The 24,985-nt window shown below is 49.1% G+C and overlaps 1 protein-coding gene across 4 annotated transcripts in view; it reads right to left on the reverse strand.

Annotated features, from left to right (window-relative positions):
* Positions 1-24,985, reverse strand: part of LOC119179282 (extracellular serine/threonine protein CG31145) — a 281,455-nt gene that overhangs the window by 47,721 nt on the left and 208,749 nt on the right. For 3 of the 4 annotated variants that reach the window (XM_075868977.1, XM_075868976.1, XM_075868978.1), the window contains 3 exons: positions 21,732-22,036; positions 19,950-20,401; positions 17,884-18,008 (listed from right to left, as the gene is read on the reverse strand). In XM_075868977.1, coding sequence (XP_075725092.1) covers positions 17,884-18,001 — 118 coding nt within the window. In that variant the 5' untranslated portion in view covers positions 18,002-18,008; positions 19,950-20,401; positions 21,732-22,036. Of the gene's footprint in view, positions 1-17,883; positions 18,009-19,949; positions 20,402-21,731; positions 22,037-24,985 lie in introns of those variants that run through there. The other variant, XM_075868975.1, reaches the window with a different exon arrangement.

Below are 24,985 nucleotides of genomic sequence, written 5' to 3' on the forward strand. Positions count from 1 at the left end.
TCGGTCCACGCGCTTTTTATCTACTCAACATCTAAGGATGGATGGGTGTGTTATACGCACATGTATATACCCAGTAGAATGATGAAAGATATGCCGCGAACTTTCGCGAAATAATGCCTCGGTCTGCGGGCGGAGCTTCGAAGTTAGTGGACGGTTAGGCCTAAGAAGGCAGGCCTCGTAAAACTAATATAAGCTATGTAAAGCAAACGCCGCAAGAACAGAAGTCAAAAAAAAAAAAAAGGAGGGGGATATAGGGGGCGCGGTGAGGTGATAGGGTATTGACAGAGACGTCGGTCTATACAGAGGCCGCCCTTTGTGCACTCTATAGCTAATCAATCTCTGCGTAATTAGCGCCTGCACGAGCCCCGCAAAACTGCCGGTCCCCTTTGTATAAAACGCTATCTACGTCTCCCGCACGGTCGCGTCGGGCCGCGGAGCTTGCCAAGTGTACACTTTACGGGCACCTGCGATCTCCGTAAGCTGCACATAAAGAGTAAATAGAAGGGCGCGATAGACGTGAAATTACGGTTTGCGGAGAAACTATGTTGAAGCAGTGAACCCGACGCACGTTCGAAAGGCACGCAAAGCCGACGACGTTGATTCCGCCGCAGGCAGCTAAAAGAATGTCGTCTGCTTCACACAGAAAGGTCGTCTGCAAGATTTGTTATACCCTCACGACGGTACTGTACAAAGCCCTAGGGAGAATAGCTGAGAATAGCTGAGAGCAGCAAACACCGTTATGCCTAATCTTTGCTGCAAAAGAACTGATCCCAACAGATTGATCTTTTGATATGTGGGATGACGATAGTTATAGCGCGAGGACAAAACGACGACACAGAGACAAGAAGGACACGGAATACACGGAAGACCGTGGCCTTCTTGTCTCTGTGTCATCGTTTTGTTCTCGCGCTATAACTATCGTCATGCCATACCGACTAGCCCAAGCTGCCACACTTCTGATTTGTGGGGTTTAACCTCACAAAACCACCATATATCATGAGAGACGCCGTAGTGGAGTGCTCCAGCAATTTCGACCACCTGGGGTTCTTTAACGTGCACCCAATCTGAGCACACGGGCCTGCAACATTTCCGCCTCTATCGGAAATGCAGCCACCGCAGCCGGGATTCCAACCCGCTACCTGCGCGTCAGCAGCCGAGTACCTCAGCCACTAGACCACCGCGGCGGGGCCTGATCCCGACAGGATAGAAGGGCCTTCGCATATTATAGTTACGTATTGTAAGTAGACCAAAGCTGCCATCATCAGCCTGACTACTGCAGCGCAAAGGCCTCTAACTTGTTTCACCGATTAACCTGTCACTTACGCGACTTGCGGCAGCATCGCTATCTCCGCGGGCTTCTTGACTTCTCATCTGATATAACCTAACCTGCTCCTTCCTCCATCGTGTCTTTTCCGTCTCTTACGAATCAGCTTGTTTCTCCCAATGTCCGGCGGTTTAACTTGCCTAAGTGCTACAAGACCAGCCCACGCATAATCCTTTCTTTACTTCGAGAAAGATGTCCTTAACACCCAATTGTTCCCGACCAACTTAGCTCTTCTCTAATTTATTATTAAAGTCACACCAATCATCGATCTCTCTGCGGCTACTCGTGTAATCCTTAGTTAAGCTTGAACCCTCTTTGGAAACCTTCAGGTAATCTGTTCCGTAGGCATGCAGGTATCGGTAAGATGCAGCTGCTATATACACTGTAAACAAAAGTTAGCCGAAATGGGAGTTTCTCCAGCACATGAGCCCACAAAACTCCCCTGCCCCAGTTATTTACTCCCTGGTAGGGAGTGAACTCGGCACATGTCATCGTAAAACGCCCCCTCCTTAATCACAGAGTTTATGAACGACATGACCTTGTTAAACTCCCCAGGGAGTTTCAGGTTACGTGGTTACAAACTCCCTATAGGAGCTTTAAAAACTGTCTTTGGGCGTGACGTGTGTGTGTGTGTGTGTGTGTGTGTGTGTGTGTGTGTGTGTGTGTGTGTGTGTGTGTGTGTGTGTGTGTGTGTGTGTGTGTGTCTGTACGGGCATATGTTTGCACGTCGATGGGAAACACATGTGATTTGTGTGGCTAACCGTGTAAGCATCTGTCAACAGGCAACGAAATTATAAGTGCAGCGAAGAATAGCAACGACCGGTTGGTATTTACTGGGAACATTTAAATATAGTTCGCACCTTAAACCACGCTGCACATCGGTCCGATTCCTCAACGAAACGTCCTGAATGCCACGCTTCAAAGGGCCGAGTAACAAAAAACTTCGAAGAATAAATTAATGGTAGCAAAAGTAAGCTGTTACGATCGTCAGCGGCTGCTCCTGGAGTTTCACCATCAGAAACTTCGAAGTGGTCTGAAGTAGGCTTCGCTCGACTACGGCAGGCTGGCCGGCAACCGGTCTGAGAGTTGCGCCGGCGACGCACTCGCCCCGTCTCTGCCAATAGTGGCTTCTCGGAGTGTCACCGGTATTTCACCGGCTGTAACATCTAAGTGGTAAGAAGGCCTCGCTATGCCGTCGGTATCAAGCCGGCATCGTATCCAACTCGCACTGTGCGCTAGCCACCGCGGCAAGCGCTACGAGCTAGCACCGACCACCGGCGATGCAAACAATGTGTTTCACAAAAAAAATGAAGGCTGCTGGGATGTATAACAGTCTTCTGCGCCTTGCGACCGCAGCTGTCAATGACTAACTACAAGGCGAGCGCCGAACGAGGCGGAGTACGATCGTCAGCGATTGCACCGTAAAACTTCGAAGCGGTTCGAAGTAGGCTTCGCTCGACTACGGCAGGCTGGCCGGCAACCGGTCTGAGAGTTGCGCCGGCGACGCGCTCGCCCCGTCTCCTCCGATAGTGGCTTCTCGGAGTGTCACCGGTATTTCACCGGCTGCAACATCTAAGCGGTAGGAAGGCCTCGCTATGGCGTCGGTATCAAGCCGGCATCGTATCGAGCTCGCACTGCGCACCGGCCGCCGTGGCGAGCTCTGCGAGCTAAACATGCAATGCATGCGAGCAACGGGAACAGCGACTGCGAACCGTCTCATTCGTTTAAGTCTATCGCTCCGTAGCTTAAACTGCGTGGATAGCGGACACCTATTTCTGTGCATGGGAAAAACGAGACGTAAACTGCACATCAGCAAGCATTTTGTGATCGCCAGCTGTCATTCATCGAATCACCGTGCCGCACTCGTGAGTGAGGCCTAGTCGTCGAACGCGGTAGCGGCGGTCTACCTCGGTTCATCGCTGGAGCTGCTGAATGTGCCTCATTAATGTGTTCATTCAAGGCCGCGCGCACTTTGTGTATGATTCAGTGCATTTTACGGGTCCACAAACAGCACTGCTGATGCGAATTCAGCCTGTACGACAGAGCGTCAACTGATAAAACTTTTTCGTTATAGTAAAAAAATATTAAATATTAGGCAGGATTAGGATAAAAGGCATGTGTGTTGAAGTGCTTACATCAGACCACCGCAAGTTCATACTTACGCCGTGCGTATTTATTGCTTAATTATTAGAAACAAAAAGGCTGTAACCTGGGCTGCAGGAGGTCAGAATGTGGTGCCTATATATACTCGGTGACTATATGGTAGGTGTGTACTGCGTGTGGCAAGCTGTGGTGAGTGCGAGTGTTGTGATATTACGTGAACGTTGTAATAATGTTTGTGTACTGTAATCATTGTTGTGCGTATTAAATGTAATGTAATTAAAGTTACGCTTGCGCATGGTGTGGCTGCTGACGTAATTTTTTTTTCTCGGTCGATGCAAAAAATTTACTCCCATACTGACCTGAAAAAGTTCCCCTATGGATGTAAATAAAAACCCCCCTGACACCATGCGAAAACCCCCTTCTGATGGGGAGTAAATTTTTTACTCCCAGAGACGGGTTTTTTAAAACTCCCATCTGGGTGTGCGGTAGAGGACAAGGTCATTTACTCCCATTTCGGCTTATTTCTGTTTACAGTGTACATTACTCTTGAGCGATGTTGGCAAACTACTGCATATTCATGATTTCAGAATGCCTCCCAAATGTGCTCCACCCCACCCTTATTAATATTTGCTTCAGTCTACGTCTGCCCTTAGCAGACGTAGACTAGATCATCGCAAAAGCAAACGAACATTATATCCGTATTTGGCTTTCTCCATGCGTGTGGCTGGTACGTTGAACGTGGGCGCGAGCGGCCAATTAATAAACAAGAAACAACATAAACGAGCGACGGGTGCGAAATTACAGGCTGAAGGAGCCGACAGAGCAGACCAATTTACACAGCGCAGCAGACGACGCATTGCCTGTATGTCACGGAACGCCATCAGCTAAAACATCGTCTATAACATTATCCTCACTGTGTGCAGCTGCCGAAATCCCGTCGTATTCATGAAACTCTGTATTGGCGGTACTCCTAGCCGATCAGAGAGGTCGTGAAAGTCCTCTGGACAATCAGAGACGGCAAGATGACAAAAGTGACATCATGGCGGCGTTCGAACAAGAATTGAAGGACCCCTGACAGCGAAAGTTTTGTCCGCGACTTTTTCACAGTACTATGTAGCTTTGTGTCCCGTAATCTCTTACTTAAATCGTAAGTGCTCTAACGCATCGCACAATTAATGCTAGATTGTCAATTCAAAACTACTTTGCGTATGTTCGAAAAGCGCGCCTGAATTCCACGAAAAACTAGCTCATGCACAACAGCAGGGGAGCGCCTGCAGACTGTATACGTGCGTTCAAGCTTCGGTGCTGCTGAACGTGTCGTTTTCAAATCAGGGGGACAGCGGATGATGAACATTAAAATGATGAGGGTGCTTTGAGCATGTCGCGTTCAGAAAACAGAAAAGACATTTCTGGTGTAAGCAGCCAAAACTACCTTTAGAGCACCCCGACAACAGATTGAGGTGGTTGACAAACAGAAGTCGTCGCCGGCTGCCAGTCGCGCTCCACAAGTGTTCTGTGACGGCGACATTCCTCGCCTTCACTCGTGGCACGTCACGTGGGGCCTCTGTCTAATGCCAAACCAGAGGAGACGTCGAATATGGGGGCTTATAAACTCAGATGAGCAGACAGCATTACTTTAAATTTGAGAACCAAATTAAAATATTTTATAGGCAACACACACACAAACACTACACGCACACACAGTATTATAAAGTAATAGTTCACGTTTAACGTCAATAAACAACCATATGGTTATAAGGAACGCCCGAAGTGGAACGCTTCGGAATTTTCGACCTCCCAGGGGTTCTTTAACGCACCTAAACCTAAGCCCACGGACGTGAAGCCCTTTCGCTTCCATCGAAAAGGCGGCCGCGATTCGATCCCGCCACCTACGGGCTATCAGCCGAGTGCCTTAAACCACCGTGGCGGTGCACACGGATTGTAGTGTCCACTATCCGGCTTCTATTTCACTACAACCAGACGGACGCCTGTTACGCAATCATTAACAGATGTCAATATAAATGTCCCCACCGCCTGTAGAGGGAGTCACCTGCTGCTTTCCCATCACAGATGATCCCCCTCACAAACGACATAATGAGACAAATATACGGACCTGCATTTCTTCGCCACTGGAATGTCTTCGCGATTACAGCCTTTCAGACGAGCGGGTTTAGTAAATTAATACGGCCGGCAGAAGAATTAGGTACCCTATGTGCACACTGTACACAGTGAAAGTGAGGCCCAAATCCGAGCGATGATCAGAACATAATAACGAGACCACGACTGGGCTCATGCACGTCCAGATAGAATTACGAATCAAGATCACGTTGCGTCTGCGATTACCGCACGACGATCCAGATTGCACGCTGTCCGCATAAGCTAGCGCGCGCACGCTGAATACGCTATATCGTAGCAGCAGCACCAGCAGCAGCAACAACAACAAAAAGACCGGTCTATTGTGCTTTACAGGCGGGAATTAGAGAGCGAATTATGAGGGCCATAAGACTCGTTAATTAGCCGCGGTCTGTACGACTTAACATGAGCGACGGAGCAAAAGTAGTCAGGTTAGTTCGGAGAGAGGCGCTTAACTAACAAGGTTGGGGATGATAGGGGGCGCTGCCAACGCAAACAGGCCAACACACATAGAAAAAAAAAACGAAAGTCGCGCCAACTGTGCTTCTTCGCATCTTCGCTTCCCCTCCTCTCCCAGCAGTCAGCAGCGCCTCATGGTGTCCACTAGGAAACTGCAAACACAAGCCAACGTTTTCAACGTTGACGCAAACATACAATCTCCCTTCAACATGCATACCCTCTACCGGCGCACGAGAGAGGATACGCCGGTGTCGTCGTGAATCATGCGCTTGATTCGGTGGCCTCGGCACAAGCAAAACAACAACAAAAAAAAAGATCACAGCATATCCACGGAGTGAATGATGATGACTGGGGCGAAGCGTCATCCGTCCGTCCGTCCGTCCGTCCGTCCGTCCGTCTGTCTGTCTGTCTGTCTGTCTGTGGATATGCTGTGCTGGCTACGCTGGATGGATGGTCTGCCCTAGACCATAAGGAGCTTCGCCCCTAAAACATGCGACAGAGGACGGGGAAGATGGCGCTCGTACAAGCAAGCACAGGGGAGGGGAGGAGCCTGCACACAGACACGAATGGCGCTACTTTCGTTTTTTCTAGAGACCATTAAGCAGGTTAGCGAGACTTCCTGGAGAAGACACGTCATTTTGGCTACCGCTGAGAAAGGGACCCTTGCCGCCCCTATCCTTGCCGCCAACCTCTTAACTTTTTCCTCTCCTATGAAGTTTTCGCCCATTCCCCTTTTCGCAGGCGCTCCGCCGGGATTTCTACCGGGCTGCAGAAATCAAGCGCCTTTTTCCTCTTAGAACCATAACCACCACCATTTTGGCGGTAACTGAGGTAAAAGTAGGGTTGAAGATTGCTGGCACATTGCCATAGGCGTGCGAGAGGTGCCCCATTAGAGGAGGGTGGAAATGAAGACTCACCACCCCCCGCCCGTTCTTCGAGTTCAAGAGCAAAGAAGCTTCGTAGCGGATGTTAAAATGAAAAAGAAGCGACGACGCTTCGATGAAAAGGGCACGGTAGCATGCGCTATCTACAGAAATCGGTACAAGATTCTTAGACTTGCATACGTATTGTGCTATCACAGCATACATGGCACTGAAATTACAGGCAGCGCATAAAACCGCTTATAGCTAACAGTAGCGGCCCTATTCCCTAATGCCAACGTTTCGTATAGCTACACCAGGTCGGATCCTACCGTTACCCACTATAGCTTCGCATCAAATTTTTGTTGCCGCATACCGCAATCCTTTCTTCGCCCTTGCTGCGAGACCTACATTTGTTTCATAGCCTATGCTGTCTATAGTCTTTTTAGGCGAACAAGTATCCGCATCATTTTGGCGCTCCATTGGTACACCTTCGTATACGACCGAGACGAATTGCACAAATGTGCGCCACGTGTACGAACATCTTCCGAGGACATAACATAACCACGGCAAATGCAGCCGGGCTACCCAATCGCGTGCTATAGACCATATCCTTTCGACATCGACTAGGAGAAGTAATTCATTCTGTTTCAGGCAGCACTTGGGCCCCGTTACTCGGATACGTATTCACAGGCGCAAACATTACATATACGCACACACGCGAGTCGACGGAACGAACAAGGCGCGCGGTCGGTATAGAAATTGCAGAGCCGAGGCCAACGGACGCTGGATCCATTTGTCGCAATTATGTCGCGGCGGTGCGTGTGTGCAGTGCTCACTGCCGCATTCGTGCGCATATAGGCCGACCTCGGCTCTCTACATACTCCGATCACCGAATAACGGAAAAGTGGGCAACACGGTAAGACACGCCTTGTTCGAATGCGGCCCACAAACATGCTGACCGATTCCCCGCACTATACGCGAATCGGTTTCATGCGAAGCAGTCAGCGGGAAACTGCCTACGCAGCAGGGTTTCTTTGTTTGTTAGTTTTTGAGCCAATCGTTACGAAGTGAACCTATGTGTTTCTGTGGATAGAGTATGATTCAGTGGAGTTCATTACCTTAAAGCCCCGCGTTTATTGGGAGTAGGGGGGGGGGGTTACAGATGAGTTTGGGTGTTATTTAGGGCAACGATGATAAGCAGTGAAGACTGTTTTAGTATCGGAGATGATCAATATCTTGGGCTTACCGAGTACGCCGACTATACTGGCGCCAAAAGGTCAGCTTAGAGGATCCGGCGTAATGCCAGCGCTAAAGTTTGAGCACAAACGTCAGTTTCGTAACAGCGCAGCCGGTATAAGGCGAGAAGATATGCATATCATGCGTGGCGGTCGTAAGTATTTCTCCAGACTAGAGCAGCGCTTGAGTATCACGTGCTGAGTTAAACGAGTATACTGTTTGTTATACGTTGTTATAAAAGCGAATAGCGAGAAATGCAACCATAGTCGACATTGCCTCGTCATAACGACTGCGCAGGGTCTTTTTTTAGACAGTTTTCAGACAATGCGTAGCCTACGTGTGGCTGCCTAAACTTTCCCGGCGTCACATAGAGACCTACGTATAAGCGTATGGCGCTGCATGTGTACTCCTCATCTATATGATACGATAGTTATTTCTCTTGATGCATGTACCCGTCAAACATTACTGATAACTAGATGCGCGGACATGCAAGGAATGCACGCACAAAGGTGCAAACGAAGCGCACAAAAAACATAAACGTTCACGCAACAAAAAATATTGCCACGAAGGACAACGAAATAGCAATTTATAAATGTTTTCCTCCTTGAAATTAGTAATCCAGGCGCAACAGTAGCGTTTCACGTTCGCGTCATCACATGAGCCAAAATCGCATTAAACTAACTAATTCAATGCAGACATTCAAACACATCTGTACAGCGAATTCCTCTTTAGTTCAAAGTTTTATCCCTCGGAATTGCCGTTCTTCAATGACCCCCACAACATCCCGCCGTAATTTTTTTTTTCACAACCATCGGTCTACTTCTCATAGACTGCTTCGCACAGAGGTCCTGCTTCTTCTCAAACAGCCACGCCGAATAAACTAGTTCAGGCGAAAGCCTTAAAGCCCAACCACAAGTACGCGTTACAGCGCGCCAGCGCGTGCCTTTACGACGCGGCGCCACACTCTCAGCCTTCGGAGAGAGGGCGCGCGGCTACGCGAAATCGCGCGCCCTCTCCCCTCACATGGAGAGGCGCCACGTCAGAAAGATACGCGCTGGCACGCTGCATCGCGTACTTGTGGTCGGGCCTTCAGACACCTCATGAAGCGCGGTCCGTCGTCCCGCGGCGCTCGTGTCAACACGAGTGACGAAAAAAACCAAAGTATGACGTCATATAACACAGAAACTTGTGACGCCACGTGATGTGGTCGCTTGGTCGAATGCGCGCCGATCCTGAAGCAAGTGCGAAATTATTTTAGGTACAGAAAGGAGTTGAATTGATTGATATGTGGGGTTTAACGTCCCAAAACCACTATATGATTATGAGAGACGCCGTAGTGGAGGGCTCCGGCAATTTCGACCACCTGGGGTTCTTTAACCTGCACACAAATCTGAGCACACGGGCCTACAGCATTCTGGCCTCCATCGAAAATGCAACCGCCACAGCCGGGGTTCGATCCCACGACCTGCGGGTCAGCAGCCGAGTACTTTAGCCACTAGAACACTGCAGCAGGGCAGAAAGGAGGCGGAGATTGGGAAGAAAACTAAAGAACGTGGCGGGCTATAGCTCAGAACTCGAAGACCAACTTCGGGTCATTCAGCAGGCGCCGCAAGCGGCGGAGAGGCTACAAAGCATACCGCGATAACCCGGGTGGCCTTGGCCCGGCCGGTGATCTGCAGGTTTTAAATAGAGCTTCGTCCATCCATTCATCCGCCCACTCAGAATCCCTCAAAAAATACATTTTGCCTTTCCGACCAACTCGGATTCAACGAAATGTTTCTGAACCGCGGGCTCACTCGGACTCGGATTCAACGAAATCTTTCTCATCATCATCATCATCATCATCATCATCATCATCAGCCTGACTACGTCCACTGCAGGTCAAAGGCCTCTCCCATGTTCCGCCAGTTAACCCGGTCCTGTGCTTGATGCTGCCAATTTATACCCGCAAACTTCTTAATCTCATCTGCTCACCTAACTTTCTGTCTCCCCCTAACCTGCTTCCCTTCTCTGGGAATCCAGTTAGTTGCCCTTAATGACCAGCGGTTATCCTGTCTACGCGCTACATGCCCGGCCCATGTCCATTTCCTCTTCTTTATTTCAACTATGATATCCTTAACCCCCGTTTGTTCCCTAATCCACTCTGCTCTCTTCTTGTCTCTTAAGGTTACACCTACCATTTTTTTTCCCATGCATTGCTCGTTGCGTCGTCCTCAATTTAAGCTGAACCCTCTTTGTAAGTCTCCAGGTTTCTGCTCCGCAGCTAAGTACTGGCAAGATACAGCTGTTATATACATTTCTCTTGAGGGATAGTGGCAATCTACTTAACGAATCTTTCTGGCAATCTTTCTCAACCGGACTCGAACTGACCACAATGTCAGCTACTCGCTCGGACTGTCGTGCCACGGCGGTCATGGACGCTCGGCTGCTGACCTGGCGCAGGATCGAATCCCGGCTGTAGCGGCTGCACTTTCGATGGAGGCGAAAATGAATGACTGAAGCCTGTGTAGCTGAACATTGAGGTGCACGTTAAAGAACGCCAGGTGGTCAAAGTTTCCGAAGCCCTGCACTACGGCGTCTCACGTAATCATATGATGGTTTCGGGACGTTGAAAATGGCAACTACTATACGGTTATTATTTTATTATTACTCGCCCAAGACTCAATCTGACTCGGTCTGACGGCTCGATCTGGGTCTGAGTGAGCGGGCCGACATACGGTCTTGAGGTATAGGACAACACGTGGGTGAACGCGGTAGATGAGCGTGAATAAGCTCGGTAAGTAAAGGCGAAGGAAAGAGGAAGAAGAGAAAGGCCCGGGAGAAATGAGCAGTAGAGTAAGACGACGCGTGGACGACCGCCGAGCAAATAACATTGCAACACGCAACCACGGCAGCCCCCCTCCCCCCCCCCCCCTTTCTCGCTGTCGGCTTCGGTACCGACGTGCGAGGGTGATTAATGACCACCAATCCTGCAGGGCAAAGTGGCTCCTCAGTCTCTGGTCGGGGAGACACGCGACCTGTTAGAGACTGAGCTTGACGGTGGGAACGCACGCTTTGTGCTTGGGATGTGGCAGTCTATAGACGTGTACAGCATACATTACTGCCAATGGTCGACTGATGGACGCACTGTAGGTACCGGGAGTCAGGGCGACAGATAAAGAACTGCGTTGTGTGACAAGGCGTTAGGATATCAGTAACTTTTAAGTGCATTTGCGTATCAGCTCAGAGTGCGACTACGCGTGCGCCTCCCCCCCCCCCCCCTCTTCCCATGGTTTTATATATTTTAATAAGCTTCAGTTTTAAGTGAGAAACTATATAGTGTCCATATCACTGATACCTGAATTGTATTTCGCTTCGCTAAATGGTTTAACGATGAAGCACTAACTGGCTTCAGAGTCAACGTTTGTGATCAACGAACTTTAATAGAGAGAGACAGATAGAAAGGAAAACCACATAAAAATCAGCGAATACGATCACAGTCTCTACCGGAATAAGGACAGGTTAGGCCTAATTATACAACACAATATCTCTCGCATTCCTTAATTATTTGTTTACTTACTCATTTATTTATTTTCGCTGTCGCCGTTACTCGTGGCAAACGTCAAAACGATTTCGGTTTGACGCGCTCAGTGGAAGGCCGCTTTTGCAAAAAGCGTGATTAACGCGGTCCGAGATTACGACATCGTACGCAGAAGCTATAGGTGTACGCGTTTAACTTGTTAGCTAGCTTCCGTACCTGTCGAAGACAGTCAGTGTTATTGCTGACCCTCCCACCTTGTTACGTAACATTATCACGTTTATATATAATACCGTATAGACAGCTCTGCACCTTCAACAACACAATGGCCAACGGGAGCGCTTCGGTTGTCTTTCGATAGTACTAAATTTATGGCTAGATGGTGGTGGTAAAAACATTCATTCATGCTAGGTGGCGTGAGCCACCACCCGATTAAAGGGCACAGCCGGATACATTCATACATACATCCATTGTATACATGTATTCGAATTTCTTTTTAAGATGTTTTTTTTACTCTTTTCCTAACTAGACGACCACGATGATAACCTTCCACATTAAACGTAAACCCTTTGAACCCACGACGCACTTGCCAAGCCGATCCTTATATACCCGGCATACGTTTTCGGGAAATAAATCCGCTTTGCAGACCAATCTCCGACCGACCGACCGCGAACAATAGGGTCCCTCGCTTGAATGGTTTTTTTTCGAGCCCAGCAAGGGCAGCCCGTGCAGGTGCTGACAATGGGATCAGCAACGCCGTCCCTTTAACTCTCAGCCCTCCCTGCACCCCTCCCCTTCTCGACGGCTACAGGCCGCCGTACCAACGGTGGAGGCTATTCGTATGGGCGCCAGACATTGCCATTGCTTACCTCTTCTTCCCACCTACCTCCGGCTCCGGCTGCCTTCACTGGGGGCATCGTTAGATTCAGGTGCGCGCGTGAATGTGTTTACCGTTAGCGCGGAGGCCGCACAACCATGCATCGGCAGCTGCAGTCAGACCTCTACCGTCGAGGAGGTGTGAACAGGGCGCGCTCGAGAATTATGGGATTTGTTTAACCATTTTTTTTATAGTTAGAAGAGTGTCGATGCTCGGTAAGTATATCGCTTAGCTTGGCATCAATAGCTTCCGCTCCATGGATTCGCTTCCGTCCCACCGGACGGAAGCAAATACTTCCGCAGCAAACCGGAAACTAAACACCAACACAACCCTATGGCGGTGAAAAACCCGCAAACAGGAGTTGTGTCGAGGCGCTGTTTCGATAGAACCCCCGTTTACGAATTTTTGATCGTAAGCTTCCATCTTCCCTTTCCTACCGTTTTTTTTTTAGATTAACACTATATACGGAGGGCATTACAGTGACACGCGTCGCTAAGACCTCTTTATATGCTATGTTCTGTCAGCGCGCTTGTATAGCTGAGTGGTTAAGGAACTCGTCTTCGGATCATAGGTAAGCCGGTTCAAATCCTGCCACCTCGAGGGAAACGTTTCTTCACCACAATGTTTTGATATACGCCGGCCCTTGATATATACGCCGGGAAAATCGGCTCACGATTTCTGGAAGTGTAAACACAGCACTGGCAGCACAAAAAACAGAAGTTCCCCGCCGTCAGTTCCAGACTTAGTCAGCGTGGTTTAGAAGCGGTCAGTCAGTAGCGCAACCTCAACGTAGTTGAGGACTGTGCGTAGGAGCGTACACGTGAATAATGCCATTCACGGTAGCAGACGACAATCCAAGCTGCTTGCAGGAGCGCGCGAGCGTTTCGCGGTGGCCGGAGAAGGCCCGTCCCCAAATTCTTACTCCACCTTTTTTGCCCCCCCCCCCCTCCCCTCCGCCCTTAAAGTGTGTTAGTGGTCATTGTGACGGAATTCTAAACACGACGCGCGTGTTTACCTAAAAGGCTGAGAATCTATTAGATAAAGTTGCACCTACCATTTGTCTGCGTGGTCCTCAATTTAAGTTGAACCCTTTCCGACAACATCTTGCTGCACTACGATATGAACGTTGGCCGGGTATCTGATTGCTTTTCTGCAAACGTGGCCTTCTGCCGGCTAAGCAGCCATTTATGTTTAGCCTTGCCTGAGACAGCGCCTCCTCTCTGTTGAATCGGCCGCATCTGGCTGGCATTGATAACATAGAGGAGAGAGAGAATAATACATTTGCGACCGAGAGAGAGAGAATAAAACATTTATTTGCGACCGAGGAAGGAGTGTCGGTGAGTGGGCTCCTTAGTCCGGGATCCCATTGGCACGGGCCGTTGTCCTCGCTAGTCTCACGAGGGCCTCTTCGGCGTTCGGATCCGAGCTGGACAGAGCTGCCTCCTACCCTACAGTGTTGTGCTGTGCTCTGGGTTGTGGAGGTGGATTGTGTGGGCATTCCCATACCATGTCGTACAGGGTGGCTGTTTTAGTGACGCAGAACCTGCACTGTGGTGCGTATGTGTCGGGATCTATCTTGGACAGAGGCACTGCGTCAGATATGGACGCCATCTGGTGGTGCCGTCGGGAAACATGAGCTTGTGCAGAACCCTGGGCCACTGCCAGGCGGCAGCACCTTATCGTCGGCACAGCACTTTTTCGTGCATAGCGTCGCATTCATAGCGCAGCGTAAGAAACACTATAGGGTCTTTCGAATTACCTATCTACGTATTTTCTAGTAAAGAAACACACCACATAATATTCGTATATTGATGTTGAGCTTTATATACGCGCATTATTTGTTTTCTTTATCGACAGTGTTCACAAGCACGAAGGCCGCCATCAGTTCAATATGGCTGGGCGTTCAGCAAGTGCTTATACTTTAGCGGGGTGGCTGAATAGTGGGAAATACAGACATACAGACCAAAATTCCTGCGTTAAAGTATCTCAAGAAAAACTATCGTCTTTACAAGAAATCGCCGTTCAACCACTCCGTACAAATAGTTAACCAGCGAAGCTGAAACATACGTGCAGCCCTTATTTGTGTTCGTGAGGAGCTGGGATCTAAGCTTCCTCTGTTGGGGCCTTCTATTTCTCGATCCCCACATTTAGGAGACGTAAACTCAACGTTTGGTGCCGTTATAACCTTTTTTGGACACTAAGACTAACTAAATGTTTTTATTGGTAGTCATTCACGCTCCGGCAGCTATAATCCCTATAGCTACATATACCAGCAGTACATGAAGTGAAACTAGCGCGAAAGCGGCGACCCTACGAAGTAGCCTATATACGCTCGCATTTTTTATTACGCTTTCGGCGCACTCACGAACCGCAACATTGTCCCACCTGCGAGCCGTCGGAAAGAAATTGCGGAAAGAGTCGGTGCTGAACGTCCTTCACTAATCGTTAGCGGCGGACGAACAATGCGCACGTCACGGGCATCGCGGAAAAGAAAGCGATCGAAAGGGACCATTGTGACGGCGAATAAGGGTCACCAGGGTGAACCAATACCCTGCTGTCCTTGTTATAGGTACGGGTTCCGTCAAAAGTTCCCAAGCCACGCGGCCCATAGGAATACACGTGACAGTGGCATGGGAACTTGTCACGAACACTGTACATCACTTAGCCCTTTCTATCTATCTTTCTCGTGTTCTTGATTTCCTGTATTCTACGAACCTTAGAGAAAGGCCATTTCCGAGGCACGATACAATACCGTGTAAAACGCGCCGAGGAAGAAAAAAAATACTAAAAATGAACAAAACAAGGATAAGATCTGCCATCGACAGCACCAGTCATGCGCGGTAGCAGGAATACAAAAAACACAAAAAGCACAAGACGATCACGACGATAAAGAAATTCGCGCAAAAACAGAAAAAATGGGCATTGGACGGACATCCCAAAGACGTCTTCGCGAAGACCAAAATAGGCCGAAGACGCGAACGCGCGGCGTTTGTCGTCGCGCGGAGCGATCGCATGAGCCATGCTGCAGCATGCCACTGGGCACGTCTACAACTGAGCTACCCGCCGACGGCAGCCAGAACAATGCCTCTTCGGGGTACGTCGACCAATCAAGGCTGCCCGATGTCTACGCGTAGACGAAGAATGCCTTTCACTTCCAGCGCCGCCCCCCCCCCCCCCCCACACACACATTAGGTGACGGGTTCCGAACTTTCAAGCAGAAATTGCGAGTGGCGTTCTGCGCTACCCACGCGATATTTATGAGCTCCGAGCTTATATATGTTAGAAGATGGAGGCCTGTGCGTAGACTGACGTTATCGTTTGTATCTTTTGAGACTTTCCTCCGCAATGTCAAAGTCTAGTTCTAACTGCCCGTTGTATGCGGCACGTATCTTCTTTCTGTGCTCTGGCATTAGCGGGAAGAATTCTACCGCAATAAGTCACGTACCTATCAGGGCGCTATACATGTAGCCATGGAATAACGCGAGCTCATTGTTACAGCACATGCAGCTTCAATAGATCGCACGCCTGTCGCCATACAACAATGTTGATATTTAACAAAATGTTAACACAATGTACAGGGCAATTAAAAAGGCGCTGTCACCACAGTTTCTACTTTTTTTTTGGTCGGAATGGCGTTTAGTCGTAGGTTTTATAAATGTTAATCTTCAAGTAAGAAGTTCCAAAAAAGCAATAAAATGTTTTCTACATTTCAACTCAGTAGGAATAAATATTCTGCTTTTGGGTAAAGAAAAACGCTGTTGTCGTAACAAGCTTGCCACTTTTCGTGACGAAGTTCAATTCTTTTCTCATTTAATGCAGCACTACTGCCGTCTTTTCGCAGAATTCGAAATACCGGAGCTGTCACTAATCCCGTGATTGGGAAGGCAATCGCCGGGCCGATTCCAAGGGCTGACGTACGGGGCCCCCGAAACGCACCACGAAAGCCTGGGCAATTGAGATTAGGTTCCTTTAGTGCGCTAGCGAACGCCGGTTGTGGTCCAAAGACCAAGTCGGAGCCAACAGTTGTCAACAAAAACAAAATATATCCTTGGTTCAAGGCAGTGCAATCGTTATACATACGCATATACATGCACGCACACTCGGCTATAATCGACTGACTATATTACTCAGATAGTAATTAGGACAATGGGAACACTCAAACCAATCACGCTATACAAATGAAATCTCATGCATTACAAAATCTTCCAAACACATAAGGTCTTGAAGTATCCAGCAATCATGCCGATCCACAAGTTCTCGAAAGGAATCCCGAACGCTCCTCTTCCAGGAGACACGGAGACTCCTCCCAGTGCTGGTTGTTGTGCCCTCCATCGCCAGCCCGTTATATTTCACTATTCTTGCAGCTCTTCACCGACCGACTGACTCTCAGTCGCTGCCCGTTTATACCAGGCTGCGGTCGAGTTGAAGAATATTCCCCAGTACTCACGTGTTCGCAACACAGTGAAAGCCAGGGAACGTACTATAGACCCTTCTAGCATGTTCTACTGCGCAAACCCGAGGCAGCCACGTCAGCTTCTCGAATTATCTCGATCTTTCCCGGTGCTCGCTTTCACGGCGTGCGCAGTTTGTGGAGGAGCCGATGTTGTGTACGCCGTGGAGATGCGGCCGTTGCTGGCGTTGGGGGGGGGGGGGGTGATTCTGAATGAAAGGAAGAGAAAAGCGAGCCCCGTAACTGTCTCTCAGTGGGAGGACACCTCAACAGTAGCTCACGAGAAATGGGGGTAGAGAAGGGATTAAAAGGATAGGATTAAAAGGTAGAGAGATAGAGAGAGAGAGAGGAAGGAGAGAGTGAGGCGCAGGGACAGCGAACGACGGAAGGAGAACACAGGAAAGATGGACACGGTTGCAGGAGTCCGAGGACGGGGCACCACTAGCGAGAGCTCTTGTCGGCGACAGGAGATGGTGTAGGGCTAATCCAGTCGGCCAGAGATACGCTGTAGTCGTCGTCGGGGACCGGCGTCAGGAGGTGGCGTAGGGCCAGTCCAGTCGGCCAGAGCTGCGCTGTCGTCGGAGATCGCGAGGGCACAACCGGTCGGCACGGAATCGCGGAGCGTGATCGGTCGGTGCCGTCCGTTCTGACGCGCTTCAGAGGGCCGTTCCAGCGCTCGTTTGTGACAGTAACAAAGACTTTCTTACAGCTCTACAACAAATTCTAAACACCGCTATAAACTTTATACGCTACAGCTATTTGAGGAACGCCAGCTACTGGCGACTTTTACGACAGTACACTTCTTGTCACAGCCAGGACGTCCCAATATGGGAGGAGCCCGCGACACGAATCGCGTCTCTCGGGACTATTAATATATAGTTAGACCAGCCCAGTAGCCGGCACCGCGTGAGTTGTACTCACCGACGTGCACGATGGGCAGTGTCGCCATCTCGCGGAGGATACGCTCGATGAGTTCCGAGTTCTCCGGGTAGAGCCACTCGCGCGCGATGCCAGTCTGAAACTGCTCCCAGCTGGTCATGTTGTTGCTGGTGGCACATAGAAGGAAAAAAAAAGGCAAGTACAGTCAGAAACATTATGAAAGGGAACGCCGAAAGCCTAAAAAAGGCCTTAGTGACAAATCGCAGCTGGCGAGGACACCCGGTTTGCTACCCTACAACAGGAGCGGGATGGAAGAACTCATTACCTCGACATTGAGGACAAATTTGGAAGTGGAAAAGTACCAGCTCAAAATTAAGACGTAATATTAGTAGGTCACGCGTGATATCTTGCCTAAATAAACACGCTGTTTTTTTTCATACTTTTTCACCTTTTACTTTTCATACTGTTCACGATTCTGAAGGAGTACAAACTCTTTTTATTATCTCTAAGAGCGATGCAAATACATCCCCTCCCCCGCCGTATGTACAATACCAAAAATGATAAAACAACAGACCGAACTTTACACAGAAGGCACAAGCACTGGCGCCCACATTTTGTTTTATTAGCGAACCCGTATCAGCCCAGCGGGGAAGTGCGGCCTTTTCCCGATGAAACGGCAGGCGCCGTCCGCATTAGGCAGGAATTCCTAGAGCAAATCGATAACATACGAATTTTCGAACGACCTCCTTGGAATCTTCACAGCAAGCCAGGTTAACAAGTTGGCGTTAAATTTTACGTTGTTGCTTCAGATAAGACGGCATTCGTGTCACTTTGGCGGTAATGAAACTTGCGCCGGCCTCGCCAATGCCTTCGTTGATTTCCTTGATTTTATTTGATTGATTGATTGATATGTGGGGTTTAACGTCCCAAAACCACCATATGATTAGTTCATTGATTTGCTTGTATAAGATCAACCATTACGTTTCATCCAATCACGTCTGAGTTTAACGTGAGCGTCTGCGTTGTGCCTTCCGACTAACCGTGGTGGTGCAAAGTGTCGCGAATGCGCGTTAAACTACACATCTTTCCACATTACTGATTGATCGATTGATTGATATGTGGTGTTTAACGTCCCAAGACCACCATATGATTATGAGAGACGCCGTAGTGGAAGACTCCGGAAATTACGACCACCTGGGGTTCTTTAACGTGCACCCAAATCTGAGCACACGGGCCTACAACATTCCCGCCTCCATCGGAAATGCAGCCGCCGCCGCCGGGATTTCAACCCGCGACCTTCGGGTCAGCAGCCGAGTACCTTAACCACTAGACCACCGCGGCGGAGCGCGAATACAGGTTAACAGAGTTGTCTAGAACGCTGCATAAAACGGCGCACTACGGGGCGTTCCAGCAAGCTCCGGTAGTGTGTAATAACTTACATCGAGCATTCGTACTAAGTGCCCGTGCCTGCTAGAATTAGGGCACGTTCCACCCGGGTGTAATCGCCAAACGTCGTGCGTGCAGCCGAAAATCGCGCCGTTCCACTGTTTCAGAGAAGTGCGTTGACCCGGGTACATGATGTTCCGTGCTATAGCTGTCGATATTAGAGAGTTTTAGTACTGCGGAATGGTGCTACGTACGCATCACGCAAGCGCGTTGCGTTACGTGGCGTCGTTTGCCACTAATCGGCTTTTAGTACGCCGTAGTACCCGCGTACGTAACGAGCGTGAAGCGTGTTGCGCCATCTGGTAGATCAAAGTAGAAGCAGGTGTTGTTGACAGCCAATGTGAGCCGATCCAAGTGTTATAGCCAGATTGTGGCCATATTTTAAGCCACAGAGCCGGTCGGTGCTTGCCTTCGATGCCGCCATTTTGCAAAAAGAAGTCTCGCGCTGTCGCGAACTTGTTCGAGAGCGTCGCGATCAGCTCATACGTACGCACGCACGCATCTCATGCGTGCGTACGTAGTGGCTGCGTACGTAACGCGCTACGTGCGAGTTGCGGTCTGCGCATGCGCACTACGCAGAACATGGCGTCCTTACGTACGCAACGCCGCCACGTACGCAGCGTACGCAGTACTAAAACTCTCTATTAGCACAGCCCACTCACCTGGTCTCGATCTGGAGTATGTGTCCCAGCGTCGGGTTGTACCGCCTCGGCCTGACGATGCCCCGTACTGGATCGGCCGGAGGCCAGGCGATGTGGACCAGGTCTTCGAACGGGTCGTGCGCCCTCTGCCGGGACTCGGCGTCGGCGACCACTTCGTTCTCGGCGCTTCCCGTAGACGCGGCATTACCGGGTCGCTTCTTGGCAGTGGGCGCATTGCTGCCCGCACTGGGGTCATTCCTCTTGGAACCCCTGGCTGCGGGCGACGGCTTGTTTCGACTGAGCACCGGGGGCGGACCCCGAGACGAGACCTGCGAGCCCGGCTGCGCGACGTCCGCTTGGCCCCCTGCGGCCCCACCCGCGGCTTCGCTGGCGGTCCTCTTGGAACCGCCTTCGACGGAGGCCTTGGTCAGGAGTCGCTTGCCGAGAACGCCCGACGGATCGGGCCCGGCAGGCTGCGAGCCACGAGAACCGTAGTTAAGCAACAGCGCATTTTTTTTTCTCGTACGAAGCAACGCGAAGCAGTTCGAGCGCTACGTTGGTCATCACGAAATCAAACGAAGCGCTTGGTTTGGGCCACTAAACAACAGTTGAAAATCAAACGCAAACACCAACTACCAAGTAAGATTGTTCACTACGATAGAAAATGAAGTCGACACAAAACTCATCCGCGCATGCTCAGCAATACAATTTTTTTAACGATCGACCCATGCAAGATAACTTAACTTTTAAAGGGCCTTTGTTTTTTTTTCCGGTAACAAAAGTAATTGATGATTTTGAAACACACCGGTGCATTCCGTCTGGCCCTCGTTGAAATGGTGCCCACCGCGTACGCGGGAATGAAACCGCAACGTCCTTTACTTTAGTGGCGTCACACTTCGGCCGCTAAACTGTACCACTGGGTACTCCGTTACGGGAGCCATTACGGGAGCCACAATTCATCGAAGCGACTCCTCCCCCCTCCCGTCCTCTTAGGCCGAATGCGAAAGCAAACAAGGTCTGCACTGAATGAAAACACAAAAATGAATGAATCGATCATGTTTTTCTGAACAGTATGTCATTGGTCCCCCAATTTCCGGGGACAAATGTGGGAAGAAAAAAAAAACTGCCCTTGGAATGCAACATCTGCGATCTTAGACTACTATTATGGTCATAGAAACATATCTAACTCACATCATAATAAATCAATCACGCAAAAGATACAACACAGTAAAGCACACAGTGGAGCCAAATTCGGCTTCATCATTTAGACGACACCGCCCGTGTTTACGCCTATGCCACTGCGAGTATTTCGTACTGTTCACACCCACAGGCCGTCGTCCATAGTTTTCAATTTGCGTCTGTCTAGTAGAAGATATTCCGCAAGGCTCACAGTGACCGAGCTTGGTCTGTTACAGGAATGTTTTTTTTTATTAGCTAGCGGAGGCCTAGCACGAGTGCCAGACACAGGTTATGCCCCCCCCTCCCCCCCCGAAATAGCGACGGGCGCGCGCTAGGATATAGTGGCGCCACACTTCACCCTCCACCCTGCATTCGAGAAAAAAAAATCAACAACCAAACTTTATTCGCTCGCTCACTCACTCACTCACTCACTCACTCACTCACTCACTCACTTGGAATGTATACATTTCGCAACGTGAATTAGCAACGTCATGAAATGTCGCATGCACCATCCCAACCATTTGCAGGATTAACTCTTCAGTTGTGCAAGATACAAAATAGCAAGAATAAAGCCCTATAGGGCGGCACCAGAATCAATCCGCGAAAAAGCCTACACACGCTCACTTGCTGCAGTGCCGACTGTCCGGCCACTCCCTTGCTGTGGCTGGGCACCCAACCCTGGGCCGGCGACGCGAACGGGGGCAGCTGCCGGACGCCCGTGATGCGCACCAGGGTGAGGAAGAGGATGGCCGACGCGGCGAGCAGCAGGCCCGAGACGAGCCGCTGCTTCAGTTTGACGCCTCGGCAGAGCAGTCGGGCGGGCCAGCCCAGGGGCACCCGTGAGGCCGCCGAGGGAGCCACCTTGGCCGCCGAGCCCCGCGGGCAGTGGAGCCCGGCGAATTCCAGCGCCAGGACAGCCGGTGGTGCTCCTGCGATCGATCAATCAATCAATCAATCAATCAATCAATCAATCAATGAACCAATTAATGAGTTAATCATTCAATAATTCAACAAGACAATCGAACATTCAATCACTCATTCATCACTCAATCAGCCAATCAGTGAGTTAATCAGTCAATCCTTCAACCAGCCAACCGACCACTCAATCAGCCAATCCGCGAGTTATTCCGTCAATCATTCAACTAGCCAATCGACCAACCAATCAATCGGTGAATCAATCAACCAGCCAAGCAACCAATGATCGAATAAGATAATTCTGAGTATCGACGAACTTTTCTCGAATCAACGAGGCTATCGTTTACTCCAACTATATGAAAGAGCATCGGAAATCGTGACAAAACGCAACGCATGTCCAGAGCTGGCAATTGGTGCAGGAACTCGAAGGATGGGCATCGTCACACAATTTTCCCTTTTGTTCGTTTCCTCGCTTATTATTAAGCGTCTTCTCGCGAGGCGAGTGGTGTTCTTGGTATTTGTGATAGGGCAATTCATTCGTACAAGGAATACTGTCTTTCTCTTTTGTCTCCCATTAAGGAACACTCGGTAAAGTCCACTCAAAAACTGCCACTCCCCTCCTCTCCCACTACAATAAAACGCCTAATGGCCTGATAATAATATCGGCATTCTCACACGTAAAGCCACACAAATGAAAGTTATATAATGTGCTCCCTCTGGCGTTCCGTTATAGCGAAATGTCCGACGTCGATTCGGCGATGTGGTTAAAAAGAGGGCAGTTATATATGACAGACGCGACCTCGCCAACTCTTACATAACAGTCATTGGACAAGAGCTACGTGAATGCGCATCCCCTGCAACTAAAGATAAATAAATATACAAAGTTGTTTCATTTATTTATTTGACTTGCGTAGTAGAAAACAACACAGAAAATTTAACGAGAAAACAGGCTCAAAACTGCCACCGATAGTAGCACAACGCCTGCGTGCTGTTTCAAGAAGGGGAGACATAGAGGAAAGGAAGATAGGGGAAAGAAAAAGAGGATTGAGACGAGAAAAGTAGAAAAAGGGGAAAAAAATCACAGACACAAAAACACAAATTAATAGTCACATGAAAAATGTCTATAAACGCGACGCCAAGCCCGTTTTCTTTATGAATATATAAAAGAGGTGCAGTATAGCGGCATGACTCATATAAAAGATGTTGAAATAAAGAGCAAGCCACGCCACTATACGGCACAGCTGAGCGAAATGATTCAGTCCAGCATCCGTACGGCTACTTTCGAAATGTAGTAGCCAGTGCCACAAAACATGACGAACGAGGGGAGATGAAAGAGCGGCGTGTAGGACAGTATAACGCTCAATCGCACACGTTGCTGCTTGGGAAGCCATGTTCGCCCTCCGCACATACGGATTCTTTCAATTCCAAGACGGTTCACGGCCAGTAAGCCCCCGAAAGAGGCTTACGCCGTGGAAACCGCAGGTATTCGGGCCTCAGACATTCACAAAGCCCGACCTTATCACGGGAGAAGCCCAGTTTTTTTCTCCTCCCTCGCCCCGCTCCACCCACCCACACAGACACGAACACTAGTGCACACATGCACAACGGGGATCGATGTTGTTCAGGGCGGATTGCCGGTCACTCAGCGCTGGGGGCTCAGCTCCATAATTCCAAGAGCGCAAGATGTGGTTCACTGAAATTTTCTTTGACATCTTCGCCGTATTGAAAAAGGCTCAGCAGCCTAACGGTGAGGCATTTTTATATCCCAGTATCACTAGATAATGCGGTAACTTTTCGCACTGTCTAAGGCGCTGTGAAATCGCCCAACTTTCAGCTTCTTTAGGAACATGTCTTGATACAGTTTTTCGAAAAACAACGTTTTCAATAATGGAGACACGAGGACTCCGAGAGTGAACACTCAGCTGTATCCAACTATATCTTTGTTGAAATTCCTAGGACGAATTAGTGAAACGTACATAATGATCACCACGTCTTTGGTTTTGAGGCACGTATAGGGACGATGATCGACAACGCGGAGGAGGGCCCCGTATTGCAACTTTACACTACCTCCGTAATACCGTGTGCGCATTCAAGAAAAATCACGCACATCTCCACTCTATGGTTGCAGTCGAACCGACAACCTCGCGCTTAATGCTGGAGACGACAGTGCTATGAACAAAGAGAGAAGTCCGCTTTTGGCTGCCATTTCCACGTCCGCAGACCTCATCTTCGTCGCCTCATGTTGTTGTTCACACGTGTGTATTTTGTGCCAGCCTCAGTGGGAGTTTACCGACGTAATTTCCGTGACACGTATACTGTCAGTCACGGAAACGACGTCGGTAAGTTCTTCGCCAGGCCTGACATAAAAAAAAAACATTCGCATGAATTAGAGGGCGAGATGACATCGGTATACCACAAAAAATACGCCGGTGTTTTACAGTCGGAAATAACGTAAGTAAGAGAGCACGTTTGTTTTTCAGTGCGACATTCGTCTGACTTTCTCCGAGTCATTTAGTCGACTTGAGCGTCTTAATTGCGTAAGACCTCGCATGCAGTCTTTTTATTCACTTCTAGCTCCCACTTCCTATTCGCACTTTCGGTTTTATCTTCGGTGAGAAACACATCTTAGACAGGTTCAGTCAGAAATTATATATCTCTTTGTCACCCAAACAATCTGAATATTTCAATGGTAGGACACGTGTCTGTCGGTTTCGTCGTTGCTTTGCTTCTAAATAGTCACATGTCTCCGCAATAAAATTTCCTTACTTTGTGCATCACCTATATATATATATATATATATATATATATATATATATATATATATATATATATATATATATATATATATATATATATATATATATATATATATGTATGTGTGTGTGTGTGTGTGTGTGTGTGTGTGTGTGTGTGTGTGTGTGTGTGTGTGTGTTGCTTCTTGTGTCCCAGTCTTTAGTGTGCAT

Source organism: Rhipicephalus microplus, chromosome 7 (genome assembly GCF_043290135.1).
Source record: "Rhipicephalus microplus isolate Deutch F79 chromosome 7, USDA_Rmic, whole genome shotgun sequence".
Lineage (NCBI taxonomy): Eukaryota > Metazoa > Arthropoda > Arachnida > Ixodida > Ixodidae > Rhipicephalus > Rhipicephalus microplus.